Source organism: Acanthochromis polyacanthus, chromosome 14 (genome assembly GCF_021347895.1).
Source record: "Acanthochromis polyacanthus isolate Apoly-LR-REF ecotype Palm Island chromosome 14, KAUST_Apoly_ChrSc, whole genome shotgun sequence".
In the NCBI taxonomy this organism is placed as follows: domain Eukaryota; kingdom Metazoa; phylum Chordata; class Actinopteri; family Pomacentridae; genus Acanthochromis; species Acanthochromis polyacanthus.
Window position 1 is genome coordinate 24507059 of NC_067126.1, and position 26947 is coordinate 24534005.

General features: G+C 39.4%; 1 protein-coding gene across 4 annotated transcripts in view; it reads left to right on the forward strand.

Annotated features, from left to right (window-relative positions):
• lrp1bb (low density lipoprotein receptor-related protein 1Bb) overlaps window positions 1–26434 on the forward strand; it is a 270427-nt gene extending 243993 nt beyond the window's left edge. For 3 of the 4 annotated variants that reach the window (XM_051958591.1, XM_051958592.1, XM_051958594.1), the window contains 16 exons: window positions 149–390; window positions 719–942; window positions 1813–1919; window positions 3363–3479; window positions 3770–3943; window positions 5918–6043; window positions 7026–7190; window positions 14876–15037; window positions 15586–15760; window positions 16064–16168; window positions 18470–18583; window positions 21081–21157; window positions 21826–21916; window positions 22289–22439; window positions 24143–24217; window positions 25207–26434. In XM_051958591.1, the coding sequence (XP_051814551.1) occupies window positions 149–390; window positions 719–942; window positions 1813–1919; window positions 3363–3479; window positions 3770–3943; window positions 5918–6043; window positions 7026–7190; window positions 14876–15037; window positions 15586–15760; window positions 16064–16168; window positions 18470–18583; window positions 21081–21157; window positions 21826–21916; window positions 22289–22439; window positions 24143–24217; window positions 25207–25347 (2246 nt within the window). In that variant the 3' untranslated portion in view covers window positions 25348–26434. The remainder of the gene's footprint in view (window positions 1–148; window positions 391–718; window positions 943–1812; window positions 1920–3362; window positions 3480–3769; window positions 3944–5917; window positions 6044–7025; window positions 7191–14875; window positions 15038–15585; window positions 15761–16063; window positions 16169–18469; window positions 18584–21080; window positions 21158–21825; window positions 21917–22288; window positions 22440–24142; window positions 24218–25206) is intronic. The other variant, XM_051958593.1, reaches the window with a different exon arrangement.
• The last annotated feature ends 513 nt before the right edge of the window (window positions 26435–26947 follow it).

Below are 26947 nucleotides of genomic sequence, written 5' to 3' on the forward strand. Positions count from 1 at the left end.
TATTGAGCATAACATCCTGATTTGCACTCTGCATACATGCTAATTTGGTAATGCGACCTCATTGTAATAGGAGCAAAATGTTGCGAAATTTGTTAAAATGTTGCATTGTTTTCTATTTTTTTTTACATATTAATAACTCACCGGGCAGGACCAGAGGATCGAGTGCTCTACATAGCTAATGATACTGAAATCCGAAGCTTTGTGTATCCATTCAACCAGAGCTATGGACACAAGCTGCTCACTCACATTGAGGACAACGCCCGCATTATCGGGATGGATGCTCTCTTCCACCACCAGAAGTTCATCTGGGCCACCCAGTTTAACCCCGGTGGAATTTTTTACAAAGACACGCTCGAAAGAAGTCAAAGTAAAACAAATGTCAGAAACATTGTGAGTATGTTTAACCCGTGTGTTTGTCTTGTTCTTGTTTTGTTTCAAACAGCATACTGAAGCAAATTTCCAATGAATTTTTCACATTCCCTCAAATCTATAGCAGTTCAGAAGATATCAGTTGAAATAATCCCTTCAAATATTTATGTATGTAAAGATGCTATAGCTGCTCCTGTTGTTTGTGAATTCAAGATAAGATGATAAAAAATGCATGTTGAATTGTTTCATACTGTGTCATTGCTGTGTCTTTGATGAGACACACATTTAAGTGAATTTATAGGCAAAAGGTGAATGGAGGACCTGACATTGTGATTGTTATCGCTTGCAGTGTTCAGACTTCCGCCGCCCCAGAGATATTTCTGCTGACTGGATCACAGGCAACATTTATTGGACTGATCACTCCCGGATGCACTGGTTCAGTTATTACACAGCCCACTGGACTAAATTACGATATTCCATAAACGTGGGCCAACTAAAGGGACCAAACTGCACCCGCTTGATTACGGACATAGCAGGAGAACCATACGCTATCGCTGTCAACCCTGCCAGAGGGTATGCTGTGTTCATGGCTGTTGTCTTTTCCTTGCTTACAGTTTTTAACACACATGTCCTGTGCACAGAAGTGATTATTCTAAAAAATATGCGTACTTTTCTGCCAGTGGAACAGTTTTAAATACTGTAGGGAAACAACATTTTCTAGGAAAAAGTAATCAATTTGCTTGATATGAATTGAAAATGCCTCTATACCCTGTCTCCTACAGGGTATAGAGGCTGTATAAGAATGTATTAAAAAATAGTGCAAACATTGCAGAGAACATGACATACACAGGATGAAATTATACACACAAGAGGATGAGGTTGTAACTAAGTATTGCACATAAGTCAGTGGAATGTGCATGTAAAAACAAGTGCAGCAGGAAATGAGGTATCCCAGTGAAGTTATAATGTGGCATTGTCCAGTCCCTGAATGTACAAATATACAAAAAGAAACCGGGGGCATTTTCTTTTCCACTTGATAAAAATAATAAACATATGCTTAACATTACCAGACCAACTCCATCAAATAATAGCAAATCTTCAATTTTTCTTCAGGTTTTCCAAAAATTCTCATCAGACACATCACCTTCTAATGCCGCAATAGCTTGTAAGCGGAGATTTAAGAACAGTTTTTATCCTCAGTGTTAATTAGTGTTGAAGTTGTCCTTGCATTACGTTTTGAGATATTTCATCACCAAGAACAGTAGGATGTACGAGAATTTGGCCTGAGAACCGCTCTGTTGCACAGCTGGACGTCATCGGGCTGTATGTGGAGGTTAAACAGACTTCTGTACTTACATTGTTTTCTTTTACTTTTCTATCTTGGTTGTATTTTACAAACAGACATTGTCAGAGAGGTATAGTGTTTCTGTTTGTCTCCTACAGAATGATGTACTGGAGCGTAATCGGCGATCATTCCCATATAGAAGAATCGGCCATGGACGGCTCCTTACGCAGAGTACTTTTGGAGAAAAACCTTAGGAGACCGACTGGTAGGTATTTCTTGTGTTATTTTTTTCTTTATGTTTCTTTAATGCAGTTTTCTTGTAAACAAAGAAATGAATCTTATGTCATCACTTGCGTCTAACCTTGGGGCTGAAAATTCACATTAAGCGCATTTTCTTTCGCACATAACCTTTATTTGAAGGTTTTGGAATGTTTGAAAAATGTTCTTCTTTATTAATCATTTTTATATCTTCCAGCAATGTTTTCTCTGCCTTTCCCGGTGTATTGTCAGATATAGCATTAAAGAATTATTAGGTTCAGCTGAGGAAATCCAAATGGAAACAACTCTTTCCTAAGTGTGCAATATATGAAAAAAAAAAAAAAAACTCAGCAGCCGTCAGGAACATTGGCATTTTGTTTTGCTACAGACTCATAATGCCTGGGCTCAGTAATCATTACCGATTCAAGTTGGCCTAAATCTTCCAGTCAAACTTTGTTGAACTGCCTTTGAAAAAACAGTGCCTCAAAATTGTATCCTAAACACCGTATATTTAAATTCTTCATCTGTGTTCATGGGAGCAAATCTCATAAACAGTGCTTTATGTATCAGGCAGTATTATTCACAGCAAGCACAGAGGGGGGAAGTAATGAAGTAGATACATTTGATGCACAGCATGCTAGTCTGTAATTCATGGCTAGGCCTGAATATAAATGGCAGTGTAGGGTGTTGACTTGGCTAATTAGCTAATAATATATTGTAATAATTTATCCCCAGGAGCAATTTGACACTTATAGAATTAAATGACATTAGATGATCTGCATTATATCCACAGGAGCTAGCATCATCAGGTTCCTCATTGTGGAGCATGTTATAACCTAAAAGCTATTGCAGAACTGTATTAAAGATGTTTTTCCTTCTCACCATACAGTGCTTCCATCAGTAGCTCGAAAGTATGAGCTTTAATATGGTAGCTAAAGATATACCAAACATCACAAAGAGAATTTATAAGTGAGGAATACTTTGCAGCCACTCGGAATGTGTGGGTATGTCTATTGGGAGACACTTAGTGCTGATCTAGTTTTGAAGAGCTGCTTTGGCCTCCTTTAATTCAAGGGACCCATACTCTGTCTTGGTCACAGAAAGAGGAATTCATCATCAGTGGAAAAACACAAACCTATTTAAATGCCGCCGCCAGGTGCTCAATTATCTAGTCAGGCTTGTGGGAGAAAGTAAAAGTGAGTCGCTGCTTTGAAATCGTAAACTCTGCCATCAACGTGCCGTGCGCAACTGTGTTTTTGTTTTTTCATCATAAAGCACATTAAATGTGGGATGTAAGTAGTCCAAAGGAGATGAAAAACGGCCTCCACAATCCTGTTGATCTGATACATATCCCTGTCTCGACCTTAAGGTCTTCTGCATTGAGGGAATCCACAATGATTCCTGTGTAATTTGTCAGGTAAATAAATCTCTTACTTTCATCCTCCCACAGGGCTCGCCATTGATTATTTCAACCAACGTATTTACTGGGCTGATCCCGAGCTCTCACAGATAGGAAGCATGAGATTGGATGGCTCGGACCCTCTGGTGACAATCAGTGACAGACACGGTAAACCCAAATGGAAATACAAAGTACAAACTTTTCCTTTAAACACATGCTATTTAAGCTTTGGTTTCCTCAACTTTTTATCAAATAATTGCTGTAGTAATACTGCTTATGCGTCTCAGAAGGGTAAACTTCTAAACAATGTGTGTTAAGGTCAGTCTGCCCACACAGTACAGTACATTCTTCTCTCTTCCATCCACCACAGGAGACAAACTTTCATTATCCGAGTCTGAAAATATGCAGAAAGGCGTACTTGATGTTATCTGCTTCTTTTCTCTGCTAAAACTTTTTAGGAATTTCCCAACCATACAGGATTGATATATTTGAGGACTACATCTATGGAACTGGACTGAAACACGAGGTCTTCAAGATCCACAAATATGGCAAACAGTCTGTGGAATTTCTCAATTTGGGAGTGGAGAAGCCCACTAATGTTTTCATCTCCCACCGTTACAAGCAGCAAGACGGTGAGTAATCATTAACTCGCAAACGATGACACACACACACATCAAAAAATAAATATAGCAGGCAGAGAATGCAACAAATAAGTCATTAGACCGACCTTGAGGTTGACCATACATATTACACTGAATGCAGCAGCAAGTAATAATGAAGTTGCTGTCATGTGATGAGCTGATGTATACCAGTTGATGAAAGGCACTGTAGATAATATGAATGAGTGTGGAAGGCCTTCACCATCCTTATTATGTACCTTATATCCTGATAAAAACACATTCTGTACAAGGACTTTTTGAAGGCTATCATTTACTGTGGCTGCATCTCATGTGACTGGAGCTTTGTGAAGGTTTTATTGACTAAATGGCATCTGGTTTGTGTGTTTCTGTGTGGATGTTGAATGGACGCCATGGAGCCATTTATATGACATGGTACAAACCATGAATGAAAATAAGGCCTTGGGTACAGGGCCACTTGTGTGTAAAGTATATCTTCTGAAAGGTTTATGAAAAACATTGCCAAATGTGCGATAATATGTTTGTTTCTCTGCCAAGGAACGCGGCAGAGTTATTTGACAATCGCCGTTGTTGGATTGTCTGTTTGTGTGTTCGCAATATTTCTCGAGAACGGGCCAACGGGTTTTGATGACATTTTCAGGGATGGTCAGAAATGACACAAGGACTAAATGATTAGATTCTGGCACTGATGCGGCTTATAGTCTGGATCCACAGATCTGCTAAAGATTTCTGTGTCATTGCGAGATAGAGGCATGATGTCACTGAAACTACGACAACGAGTGAACACTACGTCAGCCGCCTGCTGACAATCACATGTTCGGGATCCTTATGCGAGACTTATCCATCGGAAACGATCCAAGGAACATTTGATTATGTTGTGGGGATGTTTCCGAGTCAAAAAAAGCAAAATAATCAATAAAAGCCTGACCCAAGACATGATACTCTTTCAGGTGTGCAACATACAAAAACGCCCATCTATTCTCTGGCACACAGCTAATCAATACAACCATCTCCTTCCTCTCACTTTCTTCATGTGGTGAGCCAGTGTCGGTTATTTGTTACATTGCTGGTGTTAATCATTCAAGAGCATCAGGCAGCTCAGTCTTGGTCAGTTTTTCACTTAAAGGGCAGCTGTTTCCTTCTCCAGAGACTCATTAGACCAGCCGTGTTGTGCAGAGTCTGTGGGCAGAAGATACGCTCGGCTTGCAAAAAGCTGTGACGTGAAGGCTTGATGTCTTCAGTTCAACCCCCTAACAACCATCTGGGAAGATTTTCTTTCATCCTCGTAAATCTCAGCACTATTATATTTAGTATGTGCTGTATGTACAAATATAGTATCTCATTAGAAGCATAAAGAGGCTAGATCACTTAATCAAGACACTCAATTTATCTATCTAAATATAAATTGCGCTTTTTTTACTGCACTTTTTAGATGATTTACATTTTTTTGTCTTACACAATGGCAATTTCGACACAGTTGATTTGTTATTGTTTGTGAATGTCTCATGTTGCTTTAGATTCAAGTGCGACATTTAACGTGGCGATTGTCAGACCTGGTTCATTGCTTACACTTGCTGATTGTCAGTGCTGTGCCTAATTCAGCTTAACTTGTGAAAGTGTTAATTTTGAATAATTGTAAATGCGTTTTCACTGTTTGGTTTGTAGGCAGCATGAAGAGGAGCACTTCAAAAAACCTCCCACTCAGTTAGACTGAAGCAAATTCTTAACACATTCCACAATAGTTGATTATTCAAACTGAGGATGCATGTGTGAAGTTTTTCATATGCTCTGACATATTGGCCACTCTGGGCTACAACAAAATAACACTCAAAACGGAAATTAAAACACTTGAAGCAAATGGCTTCACTCTGAGAAAGAATATCAGCATTTTGCACAAACAACTCTTTCTCATCACCGGCCAGATTTAAAGGATATCTTCATGATTTCTTTGTTCTTCTTCTTCCACAGCATCAAATCCCTGCTTGAGAATGTCTTGTGATTTTATGTGTCTGCTCAACCCAACCGGTGCCAGATGTACCTGTCCAGAGGGGAAGGTGCTGGTCAATGGCACCTGTAGTGATGTCAACATCTCAGGTAGGCTGATTCATGTGTCTTTATACTGCAAAAAAAAGATGGCCGCCGTATGAATGGCAGTAATTTTGTGGGTAAAGTAGAACTATGAATGTTGTTCGAGCAGCAGCGTCTCAGATTGTAACAAAAGTGCATGCTAGCAACACTTCCCCCTTCCCTTCACTTTCGACACAGCCATTTTCCCACAATAGCATTGGGAAATTCATTAACGGACATAGTGCGTTCTTGTTAACTCAAATAACTTTATCTTCGATGCTCCGGTCCATTCACGAGCAGATCCAGCAAATGGAAACAGACACACAAAGACTGGAGCAGAACAGACACAAGCAGAGAAGCTGCAGCAGAGTAGAGCTTCAAAGAAGGAAACTCTCACACTTATCTGAACTGAATCCACATAAATTAAGTAAATATAGCGAATAAATAACTTAAAATTCTTTGGATTTTAGTGCACCTGTTCACTGTTCCAAAGTGGTGTATCTCGGTCGGTTTATAAACACAAAGAGAGTCAACAGTTTCAAAGTCTGGATTCCGACACAGAGGGGTGTGACTTCATTCTCTGCTCCAGACACCACTACTCCACTATATATTTACATGGGAAAAAAACTGTTTGCTTCTATATTAATGCTATGTTTATGTTTTTAATGATGCAGCTTTAAAGCCCCAGCTTATGCTGTGATAATTAGAAACTATTTTCACACCACATACCCTCTGAAGAGCGCTGACAGCCCTTTTTAACACAAACAATGTTTTAGCAAACTTTGTAGCTTGTAATTCTTGGCACAAAAAAATATCTTTGCCAATGCACACCACACTGTGGAAGTTATATCTGCACCGAGGTTGAACAAAACTTATTCCTGGAAGCAGTCAACTTAAGGTTCACACCTTTGTGGTTGTCGCTGTCTGGTATTAACCGCATGTCACTGTTTGATGTGATGTGACTTCACACTGCAGAACATTAAGTGTTATTGGCTTTGCTGTTGTGAAGGTGAACTGTGCCGTCCCCCCTGCGAGAACGGAGGCCGCTGCTTAGCCAATGAGAAAGGAGACTGGAGGTGCTACTGCTGGCCTGACTTTTCAGGGGAGCGCTGTGAGGTCAACCACTGTACAGACTACTGCCTAAATGGGGGCACATGCATGGGCTCACCCCTGGGTAAGTCTACTAATGCACTGTCCGAAACCATCTGCAGAAAGATTCCCATTAAAATATTCCTATTATACCGCGATGCCTGACAGCCTGCTGAGATTCAGCAGGGTTGCAATATACTTTGGGTTTATTTGTCGCCATCAACTGTTCATATTAACCTATTTATTATTTATAACATCATTACTAAACTCCAAATATGCTTGTGTAGATGGTTTGTGTGCTGCAAACTTGTTACGGGATTAAACAGTGCCTATAGAAAGTATTCACCCGTTTTGGAAGCTTTCTGCTTTTATTGCTTTTCAACATTAAATCATAATCAATTTAATTTGGCTTTATGATAAGAGTTTACAAAAAATGAAAGCTATTTTTTTTCAAAGTAGTGTCAGTTATTTAAAAATATAAAACATGAAATAAATGATTGCATAAGTGTCCATCTCCAGCAATTTTAACCCAATTCTGCAATTCTACAATTTCATTTAGCAGACGCTTTTGTCCAAAGTGACGTACAACACAAGCAAGAATTCAGACATAAGGAAAAACCTGTAGTAGGTGCAAAAAGTGCTTCAAGTGCGATTGGTCAAAGGTGTTGCCATCAAGTTGCAGAAGAATTGCCACCCCACCCTTTTTTTTTTTTTTTTTTTTTTTTAACTTTGTCAGCGCTAAATAAGTGCTGGGTTTTGGACCACCTGATTTATTCTACCCCTAAGGTGGAGTCAGATTAAGTGCCTAACCCATTCTGTTTTTGCAACACATCTCAAACTGTATCATATTAGAAGAGTGCTGTGAATGAAACAGCCCTGTTGAAGTGTAGCCACAAATTTTCAAATGGATTGAAGTCTGAGTCAGCCACTCCAGAGCATCCAGCTTGTTGTCTTTAAATCATCTCTGTGTAGCTTTGTCTGATCATTGTCTTGGGAATAGATTTGTCTTCTGCACTTCTGTTGCAGGCTGCGTCAGGTTTTCCTCTGTGATTTCCCACTGTTTTGCTGCATTCATTTTACCCTCTACCTTTACAAGCCTTCCAGGGCCAGCTTCTGAGACGCATCCACACATCAGGATGCTGTCACTACCAGGCATCAAGTTGAGATGGATTGTTTGTGATGATGGGCAGTTTTTGGTGCCCATCAAACACAGCAGATAATCTGATGGCCTAAAAGCTCGATGTAGGTGTCCTCAGATCAAATAACCCCTTTCAAGATGGCATCAGAGCCTCTCATGTTCCATCTGGTGAACTCTAGTTGAGATTAAATGTGAGCTTTTTTCGTTACAGTGGCTTTCTCTTTGCCAGTATTCCAAAAAGCTTTAACTGGGGAAGAAGAGGCAACAGTTGCTGTATGCGTGTGTCTCTCACATTTCAGCTGCTGAAGCTTGTAACTTCGTCAGTCGTGAGTCAAAGGTGTCTCCCTTGCATTGACATTTTGTGTTTGAGAACAGCCTGCTCCAAGCAGATTTACATGTGCCATATTCCTTCTATTTCTTAATGATGGATTAGCTGTACTCCAAGGAATATTTACTGACTTCTTGTATTTATCCCAGGAATTATGCTTCTCAATAACCTTTTTACAGAGATACTTGGAGTTAACTGATTGAAATAAGTTTGTAGAGAATCTTTTTTTCACTTTGACACGAAATAATCTTTTTTTTTTTTTGTAAATTATTCTCCAAGAAAAAAGCCAAATAAATTGACAGTGATCCAGTGTTAGAAAGAAGCAAAAAGGGGAAAAGATAACTTCCAGGCGGGATGAATATGCTTTCTAGGCTCTGTGTTCAGATCTGGGCAGATCAAACTGGCAGTTTAAAGTTGCCTGCCAATTTCTTCCGGCACACTGACCCAGTGAATGATGGCATTCAGCCACATTTGTCTTCCTTTAAACTTCCACACCTTTCTTTCTTAAGTTCACATTTGCTACAATATATCTGCCAGTTGAGCAGTTTTGTCATTGAGGCCCCTGTCAAACAAGCCTCAGACATCAACTATCTTTCAAGTCAAGGTCTCCTTTCATGCTTTCATGCTTCCTGGAAAAAGCAGAACTACCCCACAATTTAGTGAACGCGTAGGAATATGCTGAGATGTCAGCAGTGGAATTGAATCAGGATGTACAGCCCTATTTAAATATGCTATCACTGATTTACAGGCCTGTATATCATCGTGCCATCATGGTGATTATCCATAACATCTTTATTCCCACTGCTTCTAAAGAAACAAGATTTACCAGAGCAATTGCCCTGATACAGGAAGCGCGTCTGGTGTTCCCACATAAATGTTTTATCATTGCAGAACCTTAATCAAGTTGTTTGAAATCATTAAATATGAATCCATTGAATGGCATCCAGTAAATAAAATTAGAGCCCCACGCAATATGTTTCAGTTTGAATGCATCATGACAGTTATGCCAACAATCGGGAAGACAAAACTGTGGGATTTTGATGTCTGATGCAAATGGTTCTGAGCAACTTTCACTCTCAACAAGCCATTTCAAACCATAAAAGTAAATGTGTTTATCAGCTGACCTTTGGGAAACATGTTTCCCCAAATGGAAGTAAAATGATGCTATTGGAAATTAGGGTTTCTTTTAAAAAAATTTGTTTTTCAAATTCTGTTTAGATTTTTTTAAACAGCTCTAGTACATGATGTAAAAAGAACCAAGATAATTACTGCTGCTCTTAAACAAGGTGGAATCTGTCTATCAAAGCAGCATGACGGCCATGGTACATGCTGTGGGATAATGCACAGCTCCTGTTGAGGACAATCAGTCTTACTTTAAGCCAGTCCAAAATGCAACACTGAATGAAGAATTATTTTCCTATTTATGCTGGGCAGGTAAGAGGAAAATAACTGCTGTACTACATCTTGTGCTGCTGGGTACAAGAACATCTTCTCTTGAATTAGGAGTTTCCCAGCATTGAGCACATGTCTAATGCAAAAGAATATTGGTTTAAATGAGTGACCGAAGATGAGAGAGGGAGAGATTATACAAAATGGATTTCCTTAAAGCTCCTGCATTGGTGATAAAAAAAATGAACTGACAGCAAGCTCACAATCAATTAGAGGTTGGAGTTTGTCCAGTTTTATCTGTAAAAACACAAGGTGTCATTGAACTTCTGCTCTCCTGCCTTTGACTGGTTTACCAGCTCTTTAATGGAACTTTTGGCAGCAAAACTCATGCATTTTTACCCGAGGAAGCTTTTCTCTTTTTTTATGTGTGTTTTTGTGACATTAATGGTAACAAAGATCTTTATATTTTGTGAAATTATGAAACAGAAAATAATGTAAAGAGGGAAATGAATTCATAATTCACAAGAGAAACAGCCTGCAGTACGTTTTGTACAACACTTGAAATGAGTGGTTTTAACATCTGTGTTGTCCTCATCTGACGACTTTCATCCCTTCTAGCTGTACCAGATTTCTCTATCCAGCGCATCCAGTCTGCTTCATTTGAGACCACTTATAGCTCTTTTCTTTATTATTCTTTCCTCTCTCATGTCAATTTGATCTGCTTTGGCTCTTTTTCCTTGAGGGCAAGCTCAGTTTCTTGGATTCTGAACACATGCCCAGCCTGCCTCATCAAGTACATTTCTGCAGTGTCACAGTACAGCTGTCCACTGAAACCACAGCGTTTTTTTATTCTGTTGCAAAATTTGGAAAATAAACCAGACAAAATGAGAGGGCAAAAAAGGGTCTCCTACATATCGTGTACTACTTGACACTTTCTGATTTCATTCATTATTTCCAATGTAAAGCCTCGTAAGATGGACTGTACTAAGTAGGATCTACTGCGTGTGTTCCCACATGGGGGTCCACTTTCTTTGGTAAAAACAATATGCATACTTTAACCTCAGGTTCTCTGTAGTATGCAACTGTGCAGGAATTTAAATAGCCTGTTTTGCTCCCAGTGAGTGCAGAAAATGTTGAACGCTATCTGGATGAGGAAAAGCCTTCCTTATCTGTCTGTTAATTTGACTGCCATGTTTCTAGGGCTGGTCGATACGGCCAAAAAAATATGAGCACAGTATTTTTTTTTTTTCATATTGATAGTACTATTAAAGGGCAAGGAAGCACATTCAGTGAATCTGTTAAACCTCAAGTATACACGCAATGTGTAACTTGTTTGTCTACAAAGAAAACATTTTTTTAACGTTTTGAAACTATTGTTTATTTTTAATCAATAATTGGATTTTCTCACCACCTACTTGGTCGAATATTTATCCCTCAACAAGGCAACAGCAGCAATGCTTTTAGATAAATATTACATAGAAGTTAAACATGTTCTGTTGTACATGTTGCTTTTTTTCACTCTTGCACTGTAGATGCATTTGCTTGCATGTTTCACATAGTAATTGTAAATGAAAATGGATAAATTTGTGAGTAAAAAGTAACAGCTCCTAGGGTTTGAACTAGCATTAGCATGAGAGGCATGTTTGTTTTAGCAGTTTGTAAGATCCGACTTTGTGTGTACTCAGTGGGTTGGTTGCATTATCTTTTCCAGTGGTGAAAAAAAGTATTTCCCATTTTCAAGGCTGTAGGTCACTTGCATATCATCTCTACTGTTCGTCTAGTCTTAGAAATCGAAATCACTTCTAAATCACTGATGTGACCGTCCTATGCAGCAGTGTTTCTTCTCTTGTGTTGACATTTGACTCCACTCAGTCATTTTTACTTTTTCAAACAGGATGTATGTATTTTTTTTCTTTCATTGTGGCTCTACACACGTAGGCCTGAGAAGAGCGGAAACATTAATTATTCAGTGGTTTATCATAAATGACTCCTCATAGTTATTGTGGGTATTTTTGTGATGATTATCTAAATTGTTTTCCTGCCTAGAACAACTTGCTCCTTTGGCTTCATCTGCCGTTTTTTATATTAAATGTAGGTTTTGTAATCGATCCTAATTTGCACTTCATGGTGATTTGCTGGGAGGTTAAGCTTGTTCGCTGTTAAAATTACTATGCCTCTGCAATGGTGACAACCGTGGCTGGAGCAATTATAGGTTGTCCATCCGTCAATCTGTCCTAGCCTTCGTACGCAATAGCTCAGAAATGCCTTGAGGGAATGTATTCAGATTTGGCGCTAATGTTCACTTGTGCTCAAGGATGAATTGATTAGATTTTGATGATCAAAGGTCACTGTGACCTCCATCCCATTCTTGTGAATGTGATATATTCAGAACACCTGGAGCTGGAGGGAATTCCATTACATCTGCCACAGCTGTCCACTGAGATGAACCGAGATTAAGGTCACCGTGACCTCATACATGACTTTCTTGGCTATAACTCAAGAATTCATATAATTATGCCAATATTTTACACATTGGATCAAGGGATGAAATAATGACATGTTATATCCAAAAGGTCAAAGGTCATCTCTACTGTGTCATCTTCTGTTTCTTTGGTTTTTTTTCCTTTGGCTATTATCAAACACCAGAACTCAGGAACAGAAGGGGAAATCGTAACAATGTTTCACATTTGGTCAGATACTGAATTGGTGACACAAATCGTGTGCACCCGCCTTGAAGCTGTGGTGAATTTATGGATTTTCTGAGCTTCCAGGTTGAAGATACGTATGAAGCAGCCACATGTTAGCATTTGTAGTTTCTTTGTAGCATCCATGTTTGATACATTGATTATTACATGCCTATATTGGCTAAGCATGTGCACTCGTACTGTGCAAGGAATTTGATTGTTTTAATTAGTTTGTTTCTCACACACACTCCAAAGTCTTCACTTCCATGTATGATAGGAGTCTGGACAGACATGGATGTGAACTGCAGCCTGACTGATAAATGGTTGGATGCGCTGCTGTTCACAAGAGTTACACAGAAACGAATCCAGGATCTAAGCACACAATTGGTAGTTCAAGGCCCCTGAGCTAGGCTGCTTTTAGCTGCCTTTTTAGAAAGCAGCAGTCACCGAGTTAACAGAGACGTGTACGGATGGAGAATGATTGTCTCTTGGACATTTCAAACCCAGATTATCCCAGCCACGGAATTGTGGAGTGTGAAATTACTGAGTGTTGTAGTGTGACCTACATGTTGAGACCTGTAGCCATGGCAACGTGGTTGTCTGCTATACAAGTAGTAGTTGCCAATTATGGCATTTTCTGAACGGCCCCTTTCACCAATCTCCTGCTCCTGCCTGTCCATTAGACAGCTGTGAGTATATCATCGAGGAAAATGCACTGTTTTAAGAGAAGGTGAGGAGCTAATTTGAATCAATTTCCTATTTTTGAATGCAAAAAAAGTGGAGCGGCTTTATAAAATGTGTTTCTAACTGATTCATATCAGTCTATGTCCTGACTCACCTATAGGTGTGAGGTCTGTGACCGAAACATTAAACTTAATACAATCAATGCGTTTATGTTGACCGTGCATCAGTTTATCCTGTTTATGTAAATAGTATTGCTCATAGCAATGAATTCATAGATCATTTAAATCCAGTGCAAGGAAGTGTGTGTTTTGTGTAGTTTTTTTCTTTGTTTTTCACACTCACTGCACTACATTGCCAGCCACAGCGGGCAGTTGTTTTCAGTGTGAGAGAATGTGCTTCAGCTCTTTGTGCACAACTAGTCTTGTGCCCAATTGCTCACAAAGTTAGAAACTAGTTGATGAACACATGGGCAGAGTATAAGTAGCACAGTGAGAGTATTCACAAAAAAAATCACACTTAACCAAGACTGCTTTTATTTGATGGTGTTGTGGTTTTAAACTTGTCAAGTTGCTCAGCTTTCACACGTTTGAGTGGTGTTGCTTATTCAGAAAATCTTTTTATCTGAGTCAGGAATGTTGTATTCAAAGTGAAATACCCATTCTGGTAAAATGGTGGTTTTTCCTCTCAGGTGTTGAATTTAAAAAATGTGTTAAAGGAGAAAAAAAAAGGTGTTGAAGAAGTCAGTTGATGTCATTTGACACCTGATTAGGATGCTTCCTGAATGCCTCCCAGTTAGAGATATTCCAGACATGTCTGACAAGAAAGCGTCAGACATGTCTGTGGGCAGAATGAGAACACACTTCAGGAATTATATGCATCCTGCATCTGGCTGGGGTACAATTTGGGATCCCCTGGTAACTCTGGAGAGCATAACTGAGAAAAAGGACACCTTAGCTATTCTCCATAGGTGCCATTTGGCAGTCACCTTGACTTACACACGAATATGTGAGTAAAAATGACAGATGGAACGATGGATCTTTGTCTGTCCTCTCACAAGACTTATGGACACTTTTTACTGCCTCTATTTAGCACTTGTCTTGGTGACTGTGGACGTTTCATTTCCATACAGTATGTAACTATGATTGACGGAACCTCATGTGAACCCAGTTTCATTTTTAATAGTCAGTGGTTCCATAAAAGAGCTGGACCACATAGATTTCAGTAAACATCACTCAAATAGTGCATTTGTTGGGGACTATTTTCAGCTCTGAGCTTGAGTGCTGCAAGACAATGTGTGTGAGAGAGACTCTGTAAAGTAAACTACAGAGCCTGTGTTCATTGTAATAAATGAATATGTCACCCAGTGCAACAGTGTGTACATTGAGATGTTTTTAATAACTTTTGGACAACAGTGTTGGCTTATGGCACAGTGGATTAAACTATATCAAATTTTGTTTACACAGTGGGAAGTTGTGTGTTGGATCAGTGCAATGTTGGTTTTCGCCTTTTCAGTATGTATTAATCTTTCCTTTTCTTAATTTGTTCAGGAAAGCCTACATGCCGCTGTCCTGTTGGATTCTCAGGGCCTTTTTGTGAGAGGAGGATCTGTGACAATTACTGCTTGAATGGGGGAACGTGTGACGTCACACAGGGGAACCAGCCAGTGTGTCGCTGTATGGCAGAATATACTGGGGACCGCTGTCTTTACCGTGAGTCCTGCACTCATTTTAAAGTCGCAGCAAACGCCATAAGTGATGCTTATCATCCACCTAGCCTTCACATGATTGGCATGCAATCACAAAAAAAGCATTGATTTGAATTCAGTGGTGTCGCATAAAATCCATAGAACAAAGTATTTCAAAGTTCACAAGCTGAGTGCGGAACAAAGGAAATCCCCAAAGTATTTTCCCACCACAAACACCGCATTTGCCTCTATTTGTAGATGAACTAAATCAAAATACTACAATCAAACAACCTTTGGGTGTTTCTGCACTGAAGTGATAATGCACTTTCTTTTGCTGGGCTTTGACATAATGGGTTGTGGGAAAACAATTTCAGCTGCACGTCATTAGCATTTTCCTACTGTTGCTTGCCCAAGGGGTGATATGTTTTCATCTGTGGCTAAGATGTCATTTGATGTGGATAATTAAGTCCCATTAAAGCCCTGTACATTCCTAATCAAACCAGCTTAAACCGTGCTCCTAGTTTCTCATTACACACTGCCCTCTCTTTCTCTGTCTCCCCGAATGTGCAACAGACATCTGTCATCACTACTGTGTGAACTCGAAGGCCTGCACGTTGTCCAGTAGCGGCTATGTGGAATGTGTGTGTCCTGCCAGGTTTGAGGGAAACAAGTGCGAGGTGGACAAGTGTCTTCGATGCCACGGAGCTCCTTGCCTCATTAATGAGGAGACGGGGGATGTGGTTTGCAAGTGAGTGCTTGGCATCTGTTTGCTATTCTTGTCCATCTTTCCTTTTGCTCTAACGCTAAGAATTTACATTTCCTCTTCATTTATAGAAATGCATTAGCCACGCAATCTGACAGATTTATTGGGTCGCACACCCGACCACAATCTATGGTCTGGTCATGTCAGAGAATTAGAAAGGATGTGAACTCTCCCTCTTTACATGAATTATGCATATGTTTGACAAAACCTCCACTGTGTCATTTTTGCCTCTTGTAAAAGTATAGTTTCCTGCTTGTAACTAGAATCCATTATTTCCTCACCCTCTAGCTGCACAAATGGCAGAATAGCACCGAGCTGTCAGCTCTGTGACGGATATTGCTACAATGGAGGCACCTGTCACCTGGACCCTGACACCAACCTGCCTTTCTGTCAGTAAGTCGCTGCTTAATGGGTGAAAGCGGGAAAAAAACTTGAATGTTCTCCACTATTATTCACACTCAAACTGCTGTTTCCATTCATATGCTGGCTCTTTGCCTCAGAAAGCCTGGCTTTAAAAGCAGGACTGAAAATCATCACGGGGTACCACTTCCTTGCTTTGAGAACAGCACAAGATAGATGTCTTCCTCTGGAAAGAAATCCTTAAGTTGAGGGAAAGGTTTGATGTCCCTATGTGGAGGCCATGGAACAGCGGGGGGCTGAGTGCCTCTACACTATCCTATGCTGTGTGACACCGCTCTGTGGCTTAAGGTTTTTAGCTAGATAAAAATGGTTTCAAACTCCTTCAAAGCCTGCCATTCTGAACGTATCACACTGCTCCCCCTTGCAGTTAAAAGCTGATGTCAGGCATCCGTGACTTCCTTCAGTAGTAGGTTTTAGACGTTTTCTCTCCAAAAAAGGGGGAAAAAAAGGCTGAGTTGTGTGTCAGTGGTTCAACATGCCATAAAACTCAAAAAAAACTTACATCAGACAAAAGCTTTACTGACAGATACAAAGGAATCATTGTGAAAGGCTACTGAAAGGGGCTGCCTACAAATTAAAACCTCCTCTCCCTACAATCACATGCAGTACTGTGTTAAAAATCTGACCAGGGAGGAAATTGGAAGCCCATTTCAAAAGCCAACTCTCTATTTTTTTTAACTATCCATTGTCCACTGTAGTTAAATTGAAATTTGCGGTCACCACTCTCAAATTCCACAGGATAGAATCAATTTCTATGCAAATGATTCCATCTTATTCGATGAGGTTAACAGATCCTGATAATGCGGTTTATTATTTGGTGCAAAGACGGGAGATTATCTGAGATGATGGATATGTCGTGTCAAGAAATCATAATGTTTGACCTTAATACTCTGAGTAAATGTATATTTCATCAAGCTTTCCTGAAGCGAAAACCTTGCAGGGCAGAGCTGCTTCAATTGTAATGCTAACTTGTGATACATTGTAATGATAACACCTAAAAATATATGGTTAGAGAAACTTTAAAAAAATATCCGAGGTGTGTAAATATTCTTCTTGGAAAGCATTCTTTAAAAACAACAGCACAATGTAGGTCTTTCCTCTATAGAGCACAAAATCCCATTTACTTTGGCAGCTGTGTGGCCATTTAGATAAATAAACATCAGTCGGAGGTAAATTATAGCAGTATTTTATATTGTATTACTTACCTCTTCTGCTGCAGCTGAGAGGACAACTTTGGACTATTTGTGCACAGTAGCAAGTGTATGTGTGTGTGTGTTTTTGATGTTGATGTAGCACAATTTTTATATAGCTTTCACTTTTTTCCGCAAACAAACTAAGATAGGGCTCTATCAAAACTATTTGCGCAAGTGTCAAACACATATCGGTGTGAGATCGATGTCAAATATTGTTGAAATACATCCTACATTCTTCTCAGTTTAAATAACATTCAAGGATTCATAACCTAATACAGGTTTATTGTCCGTTATTCAGAATCCGAGTTATCCAGAGGAGTTTGCACATTTATTACAGACACATGAGCTAACTTGTTGGTAAAGTATTTTCCCGGGCCATAACATCTAGGGCTTATGGGAAAAGAGCGTTTAAAAAAAGAACATTAATATGGAATAAATAAATATTTAAAACAAAACAATGAACAGATTTCTAACAGTATGAAGTGAGTCACAGGATAGGTTTCACTTTGGTTGTCTGTTTTCCAAATGTTCGTGATTATGTTATCAGCCGCTTTAGGTACAAAGAAAGCTATCCACATTCTATTATGGTTGCATTTTGTGTTTTTCTGTTTGTGGTAGGATGTGATCTTCACATCTATCTTTGCTAAAACACATGAATGATTGTATTTTTTAAACTTGAGACATTTTGATATTTTAAACATGTATCTTACACTATCCCCAACTATTTAAGAGGAAATTATATTTTGTTTTTGTGGTTTTATTTTGTTTTAAGACCTATTGACCACTTTCAAATTGCTTTTTTCATTATTTCTCAAAAAAAATACGCATCTTAGAAGTGATGCCGCTGTAACAGATTCTTCCCTTGCAGATGTGCCCCCTCTCTCGGTGAGCAGTGCAGTTGGATCTGTGTTGATATGAGTTGTTTTTGCTAATTTGCTTGATGCAGACACAACACTGACTTACTGCGTCTTCCAACTGAAGCTGCTGAAAGGGTTTAGTGTGTCAGTCTCACATTCATCAAGCAGCCAACAGTTCAACATTCTCTGGGCCCTTTTATCACTCCCAACACAATGTTTTGCAGCTGCACGTCAGGGTTCAAGAACCAACGTTGTGATGAGCTGGCCAACCCCTGCGATTACTTCTGTCAGAATGAGGGGATGTGCACATTAACAGCTCTTAACAAACCACGCTGCAAGTAGGTCCCTCTCACCTCTCCAGCTGTATTCAGAGCCCACTCACCCCCCTTTGTACACACCTCCACCCCAACTCCATCCGGCTTCATTTCAGCCTCAGTCAAGTATATGGGTTCTTTCTCACAATGCCTCCGTGTAGCAACTTATCATGTAATGAGTGCTGGGTAGCAAACAGTATACACAAATATTACATACTCTCCATCTAGAATTATTATGGATTTCAACAGACTTCTTTTTTTTGTTTTGTTTTTGAATAACTTTGTGCCTTTATTCAGACAGTTTTAATTAGTTGCATTACTGCTATGTCATTTAAATGTAGAAATCCACTGGTTCATAGCGCTGCCCTTCCGGCTTTGCGTTTCTTTTATTCACATACTCATATTTGAACTTTGCATTTCAAGAGTGAAAATTTGCTCTCAGTGACTCAGTTTAGCATTGTAAAAACCTTCACTTTATGTTAACTTACTTACTAGGTAGAAGATGGCTTTAACTGTCATTTACCAATACAATTGTATTCTTATCATCTTGATATATTTTAGTAAAGATATGTCTCATTAATAGGACGATCTAGGTCAGAAAATATGCCAGACCCTCTTCGGATTAGTTGCTGGGGAAAGCAGTGGGACAATATGGTGTAAATGAGGAGTTTGACATTTGGAGAAATGTGCTTGTTTCAATTCAGCACAATTCAGTTTTATTTATATTGCACCAAACTGCACTTGAAATAGTAAAGTGAAGGCCTTACAGCATTATTTTATAGAGAGAAAGCCAACAAATTTGAAGTTTCTCCTTGAGCGTTCTCTTTTGGCGAAACGGCAGAACCAGGCTAAGGAAGGACGGACATCTGCCTTGACCAGTTAGGGGAAAGGGGAGACAGAAGTGGATAGCAGACAGACAGCTTTGTCTAAATTCATACCGCTTTGTAATTTGGCTAATTTCCTGTCAACCTCTTGGAGACTACAATGTTAAAAGGTCAAGAAGAGGTCAGCAAAACAATCCCAGTAAAACTACAATGCATAATTTTTAACTTTTGTTTTTTTTTTAAGGAATCAAACAAGGTATAACGTAATAAATTTTGAGCTTCTGATATGTTGGTGGCTGGTTTAGTTACCTTTGGACAGACTGGGGTTGGATGAGTTGCCGTATTTCCATTTTTGTGCTAAGCTAATCAACATATGGTATCAGTTGTCGCATATGCAGACGGGTATATTGCCCAAAATATGATGTTATTCATTTAAAACCAATCTCACTGCTATTTTTTGTTATGAATAGACCCTGCCAAAGAGCTTGCTCAAAGAGAATTGTGGAATTTATTGCATTTCTCTCCATAGCATTAAACGATAAGGTCTTGGCCTTTTGTAAAGTGCAGCTATGAGACTTGTCTTGTGAATTAGCTTAAATAAATAAAATCGAATAGAAGTAATAGTAGTAGCAGCAGCAGTTAGACGCTGTAGATTAGGATGTGTCTCATGTTTTATTCATAGAAAACTAACATCCTTTACTTTGAGCTTTCACCATATTTATTGCATTGGGAGCAGATATTAGCTGACATGGCACTTATTACACTATCAGTTGCTGCATGACTCTGCACCTTTGTTGCCCCTTACTGCCACCTATTCACCCATCTCATGCAGTCCTCACCCTGCACACATGAACCAAGGGGAAATTAAAACATGACACTGTCTATGTGATGTGGGCATCAGTCTGTGCATTTGCAAACTGTGCATGATGGCAAGCTAAACATGTCCGTTACTGACGAGTCATTATGTATGCGTGTAATTTACCAGGTCGAACATCTCATCATTAATCGGTGTTTATTTTTAACGCATGAAGAGAATCTCTTCATATTAGGGAGTAATTTTTTTTTTCTTGGTTTATGCAGATCAAACTCAATATTGCCCCCGATTTTCCATTAAAATTCATGTTGCTGTGACATTTCGTCCTACAAAGGCGTGATTCATTTCCCGTATGTATGGAGCTGCATTCTTATTCGTGATAGCCTGATATTCTGATTCTGAGAGTGCATGTAATTTAGAATAATTTCACTCTGTCATCACCCTGCCGCACCCACCAGATCACTCATGCTTTACAGAGCCATCTGCGTCAGTCGTGTGAAATTAGATATCACCTCCTCTAACAAGGGTCATACATCAAGCCCATCGGATCCCATTGGAACACAAATGAGATGACGACTTGTTATCCCGCTGTCATCCTTTGATTCTTTCTTTTTTTCTTTATATACACTGAATATTCAACATGTAAATTCACTTGTTATGGACACAACATATATGTACATAGTGCTCTCTCTCCAGGTGGTCTTTTGTTTGTGTTGGATCAAAGCACTTCATGGCAAGACTGAATCATAATGTGTTGTATATGTATGCCACAGTCACATCATACCGAAGCTCATTTTGCAAAAGGTGTTTTTCTCTGCAGTCTCTCTTCTACAAAAACCTTGCTGATGACACTTTATTTTTACTCTCTTTTGACCTCCCTCAGATGTTCAGCCAACTGGGCAGGAACACAGTGTGAGAGACCCGCCCCTAAAAGCAGCAGATCAGACAATACGAGCGGAGGTGAGAACTGGGAATTTGAAACCTCGTTATAAAACCCTACAGTTTCCTGTATGAATAAATGCATGTCTCACCTACATAGTGCCCCTGTTATATTTCAGTGAAATGATTACTTGTACATCTGGAATGATCTCATGTTTAATCATTAATGCGTTTTTGCAGATCAGCTCGCAGTTCCTCCAACTCATTTGAACTTGCTACTGATTGACATCCAAACCAAAGAATTACTGATCTACAACCAACTGAGCCACTTTGAATTATTTAAATACAGAAGCCTTTACTTAGCAGGTTTAGCCAGTTTAAATTAGAGCAGCTGCTGCTCCCAGCCCATCAGGGTTTAATAATATACCTGTTCTGTCTTCAAGTTAATTTTGGGAAGACAGTAAAATGAATACACTCGAAGTTTCAGATTCCAAGCTCTACATATCTTTTTACCTTTAGGACTTTTTTTAATCGAAAATATCTTCAGATCTTTTTTGTATTTTAGGTTTTGCTCATTTGTGGCTGGATAGGGTGTACTGTCAATGGAGTGAGAACAGAAAACAAATTTTCCAAGGTGGTCTTTTTTTTTTTTTTGCCGCCACAGTCACTGGTCACTGTCTGAACTCGTTTCGACTTCTTTTGATCATTGTTCATCGCGCCACACCGTCTCTCCTCTGTCTGTCCCCCAGGGAGCATAGCTATCATTGTGCCTCTGGTCCTGCTGGTAATCTTGATTGTGATGGTGGTAGCAGGTGTTTACATCTGCAGACGGAGGCAAAGGTATGTAAATTAAAAAAAAATAATAATTTTCAAAAAGTATATATTTCTATTCATGTCTAATAAAAAAAACAGGTTTCTAAGCAGCAACAGATGAGAGAGCCAACATGAAGCAGCTTTAAAGATGAGACTTTAGAAATGAAAAATTTGTTTGTTTCAACATGTTCAGTACAACTGCATGAAGTCTGCACTGAGCCCCTCTGATTATAATTCAGCTTTTAGGCCTACCCAGTAAAGTTATGTGCTCCGAGTACGCCGAGCAGTGTAAAGTGATTTGTTGTTGTGGAGCCGCGCAGCTCTGTGCAGCATGTTGACCTGCATCCCGACCTGCATGTCATGTGTCATGTTAATGACGGCTGGCTCGACACACCTCAGGGGAAAACGAGTCCAGAGGCAGCCCATGACGAACGGAGGGATAAATGTGGAGATTGGGAACCCATCATACAACATGTATGAAGTGGACCATGACAACCATGCAGATGCAGGCAGCCTGCTGCGACCCAACTTCACGCTGGACCCTCACAAGGTGGGCCTGCCTCACTTGTCATGTACTACACTGTATCACCTGTCCTGTTAGAGCAAGAATCTTTAACAAAGAGAAAGTTAAATGATTAAACAAGATGAAATGGTACGCTGGAATAGTGGGAAAGGTTTCTGGCAGTAACAAGAACAGATGTCAGAATAGCCTGTTACAACACACAAGATTACATTACTAAAAAGAGTCGTTTCATGTCATGATGAGACACTAACGAAAAGGCAATTCGTGGTTTCTGCATCCTAGTGTGATTACTGATTTTGAAAGCGGACAGCACACAGTCTGCATCGGTCAGTGCCCCTCATATCGAACACAGAAAGACACACAGGGCTTCCATGCATGTTGCAGCGGGATGTAGGAGCTAGTTACAGATTGAAGCGTAGCACCAGTCAGTGGGTGGACATAGCATAACATTTTTGGAGAATTTAGAACATCCCACTTTGTTTGGACACTGTAGGTGGAAAGCATGTACAAAAACATCTCAAAAGTCCTGGCACATGTGCACTTACCATGCTTGCAATGAGTACAATCCACACAGTTACAAAGTTTGAGATGGGTAAAAAAACAAAATTTACATCATGTGGACCCTTAAAGAAAGCATGAAATGGCCTTAGCTAACTAAAACTAAGCTAACTTTCTGTTTATTAAGCTGGAAGCAAATTGTGCTCGGTTTTTCATTCTTTCATATTATTTGTACCGTTTTGTATTCTCGTCAAGCATCTTATGATTGTATAGATATTATAATATTTTCGGTAATAATCAGTAAATTAATTGGGGCTTTACATGTGCAGCTGTTAATCCGTGAATCTGTCAGTATGCTCAGAGCTCAGTGTGACAAGAATTTAATTTCATTGAGCAGCATTTGCATTTGAATTGATATACATTCATTTTCAGTAATCACTTTTTCGCTCGTATTTATATGCATTCAAATCCTCTAATAAATCAATATTGAAGTGTTTCGAATGGGTCTGAGAAAATCTGATTTAGTCTGCCTTGATTGACCTTGATCCTTATCACACTTGCTAATTATTAGCCTCGGTGCAGGAGTGTCACTGTGCTGTGTTTAATTGCGGGAAGAAGCAAGGACGCCAGCCGCCAGTTCAAAACTACTTTCCATCTTCTTGAAAATAATTTAACGTTGTGTTCTTTGCCTCTGGTCCAGTAGTTGCTATGTTGTAAGCAGCGTTGGGATACATTAAATTGGATTACATTAGGCTTTGTGGAGATTTTGTAAAGGCTGGCCCGAGTGCATGAATGTACAGGTGCCGTGAACCAAGAGGACTTTCCATCTGGCTGGTGATTTATTTTGTTCATAGCCCTCAACCCCACACTAACACTCAGCATATCAAATGAATCAAAACACCTTCACTGACGCGGTTATCTAGCTCCGCTGCTAGACCTTCAAGCCTAATTCTATTTCTTCTTGCACTGCCAACTTTGACATCTGCTATTGTGAATCCAGTCTGGCTGTATTTTTAACCGTGACGTGCTGGTTTGAATCTAAACTAGCCTCCCTCTTAGTGCTCTAACTTTCTCTGCTTCCTTAATTCAGTGCAGTTGTACTTTGATTTAAGCAGAAGTTTTCTCACCCACAGCTTGACTGATTTTAAAGTTTTTACATGTAGATAACAAGAAAACTGTTAGAATAAACACAGGTGCTTGTTTTTTTTTCTTTTTCTTTTTCTTTTTTACAGGGCTGGTGTGTAAAATCCAGTGACCCACATACCTTGGGCATGAATTCTGTGCCCAAGGAGGTAATCCCTGGACAGGTGATTTTTTTCAAACTATGCTTCATGTTTGCCCTCAAGGAAAAAGAAAAAAAATCTATTTCATATTGACTGTATGCCTGCAGTTGTGCAGTACATTTTAAACATTATCATCACAGATGCTTTTTTTCATAGTGAAAACCCATAATGTTAATCCATCCAAAGTCTGCATCTACCTTCATCCATAGCTGCTCCCTGTATCGTTTTGTGCTATTAGTGATGGAGTATCATCCTCCACTCCAGTCAAAGTGGCCCTAAAGTTAATTTTATAGAATTCTAATATTACAGTGTGCTCTCACAGCTTTCCTGCATGTTTAACTTCCATCCTGCATGCTTGCTGTGTAGCAACCCACTAATATGCATGAGTCTTCAGTATTCATTTCATACCACTCACTCAAAACTTTAAAAAGAACAGTGAACTTTCCTTAAAGCTGCACTAATCAACTTGTTGTTAATTAACATTTTTCCCCCTCAAATCCACAGAGAATTTAAACCCAATCCCGCAATTCCTCTCAGCTCTGTGAAGCTTCTTAATCTTTTTTTTATATAGCTCATCTATCGCACAGCAAAATACCTCACAATCTCTGTTCTTATCAGTTTCTTTGAGATGCAAGAAGGCAGCTGTTTTCCAGCAAAACAAACTCTGGTAATCATACTGTATACAATCAGCGAGCAGCAGCTGGCTGGTAAACAGAGCAGATATAGATCCAGGAAGGACTGAAGATCAAACCCGGGCTTATAGGAGAAGGCAAATTGAACTTCTGCAGGTGGTGGTCAAAACATGATTTCAGATTATTGTAAATAATTCGCAGTGTGAACACAAACCTTGTAAGATTGTTTGAGAGATCTTGCTTCTCACTGGTCCCAAATGGCATAAAAGAAAAAAACTAAATCTGCTAATGCAGCTTTGAGAATCTCACTGTTGTAAAGTAATTTACAGGAATAAATATCAACTCTTTTTCTTGATCTCTTTTTTTCTCCTTCATATGCAGCCCATGAACTACTCCAACCCAGTGTATGCAAAGATCTACATTGACGGGCAAAACTGCCGGAAGCCGGTCATCAGTATTGATGAAAGGAGAGAGCTACTCCCAAAGAAACTAGAGGGGACAATTCATGAAACCGCCGCATAGCCTAACTTTACACTTTGTACTTCTTTTTTTTACCACAGTGTACAATGTATAATATGAAGGAGGAAACAAGATTTTTCTATTTCCTATAAGGCTCTTAGGTTTTACTGGTTTAGCATCAGCATAATGTCCTTGTTGGTGTGCTGAAGAGTTTTATTTTCCATTTACAGTTTGCTTTCTAATGTTTGTCAAAGATAAGTTATACAGCGCTATACTGTATACTGTATGACACTGAAGTAAAGCTGCTGATTTGCAAAAACTTTATTAACACCGTAAGCCACACTTGTGCACAGATCAAACCTTAAAATGCAGTGCTAAAATTTATACCCATACCCGTTTCTAGTTTAAGTGGAATATGGACACTGTGTTGTTAGGTGAAGGTAATGAAGGAGGGTTTGGCAAAATGTTTCTGAAGAACTGTATGTATAGTAGAGAAGGGTTTCATGGGTTGTTTGAGGCTTTCATTTTGTTGTTCTTCACATGATTTTGTTCACATGATGTACGGACCACAGAGCTTCACAACTGATCCGTGAAGCTTGACATTTTGGAGGTGTTGACATGTTTGTTTTTTTTTCCGGTCTGTACCTGACGGATCTACTCTCACCGGAGTTCCACTGATGACAGTAATATCAACATGATCTTTCCTCATGCAGTATGTAATTCCACAGGTCTTGTGTCTTTTCCATTTCCATGGATTTCAAGCTCCATTCGCCCTGTTTCCACATGAACTTATCTTTTGATGAAGGAGATTGAAGCCCACCCTGAATGTTTTCCGATCAGATTCCCGGATCCTGTACTGTACACTGAAAAGACAGATACTGAATACCATATTTTTCTAGGTCTCATATGTCAACAGATGGATTGAAGATATAGACAAGAGATTTACCACAGCTACAAAAAAGGCTATTAAGAGTTATTAAGAAACACATCTGTTACTTCAGAAAAGGAAGATGATAAATATCAGAAATTTTATAATTTTGTATTTGATTTGTATGTTGTTTGGCTGCTTGTATTTTGAAGAAATGTATTAAATGTAAGTAATTTTTATATAAAATGTAAATCAATATTGAATAAAGGGGGCTTATTTCCACTTTGTGTCCATTTGTGAGGCAACGGTGGATCCCAGTACGCCATGTCATCCTCAAATAAAGACATAGTAACCCTAGTAGTTCACATTACAGAGAGTTAGTGTAGTTGTATGCCATATAAAACAGACAGTATGTGCACAGTTCTAACAGCCTTTTCAACAATGATCAAACTGTCATGGTTCTTACACATGGCCACTGACCTGACAAGTCAATCAGCTGTGTGAGGTCTTTTACCTGCTGTGTGGAGGAAAGTGACTAAGGGAAGATTATTGCCCTCCCTGTGTGTACAGGAAGGGCAGCTCCATTCATTACCTGGAGGTGGGGACACAGCCTCAGTGCCACCTGCTGAATGATAATTCAGTCTCCTTTTACTTTCCCAACAATGGCTGCCTCGCCACGCACTTCACCTCCTCCTTCACCATAGCAACCAGAGGAGGCAGCACTCCTGCCCTTTCTCCATCTGTCTGTGCCGTCGGCTGGATCTGCCAGCACACCCAGGCCCACCACTTTTTGAT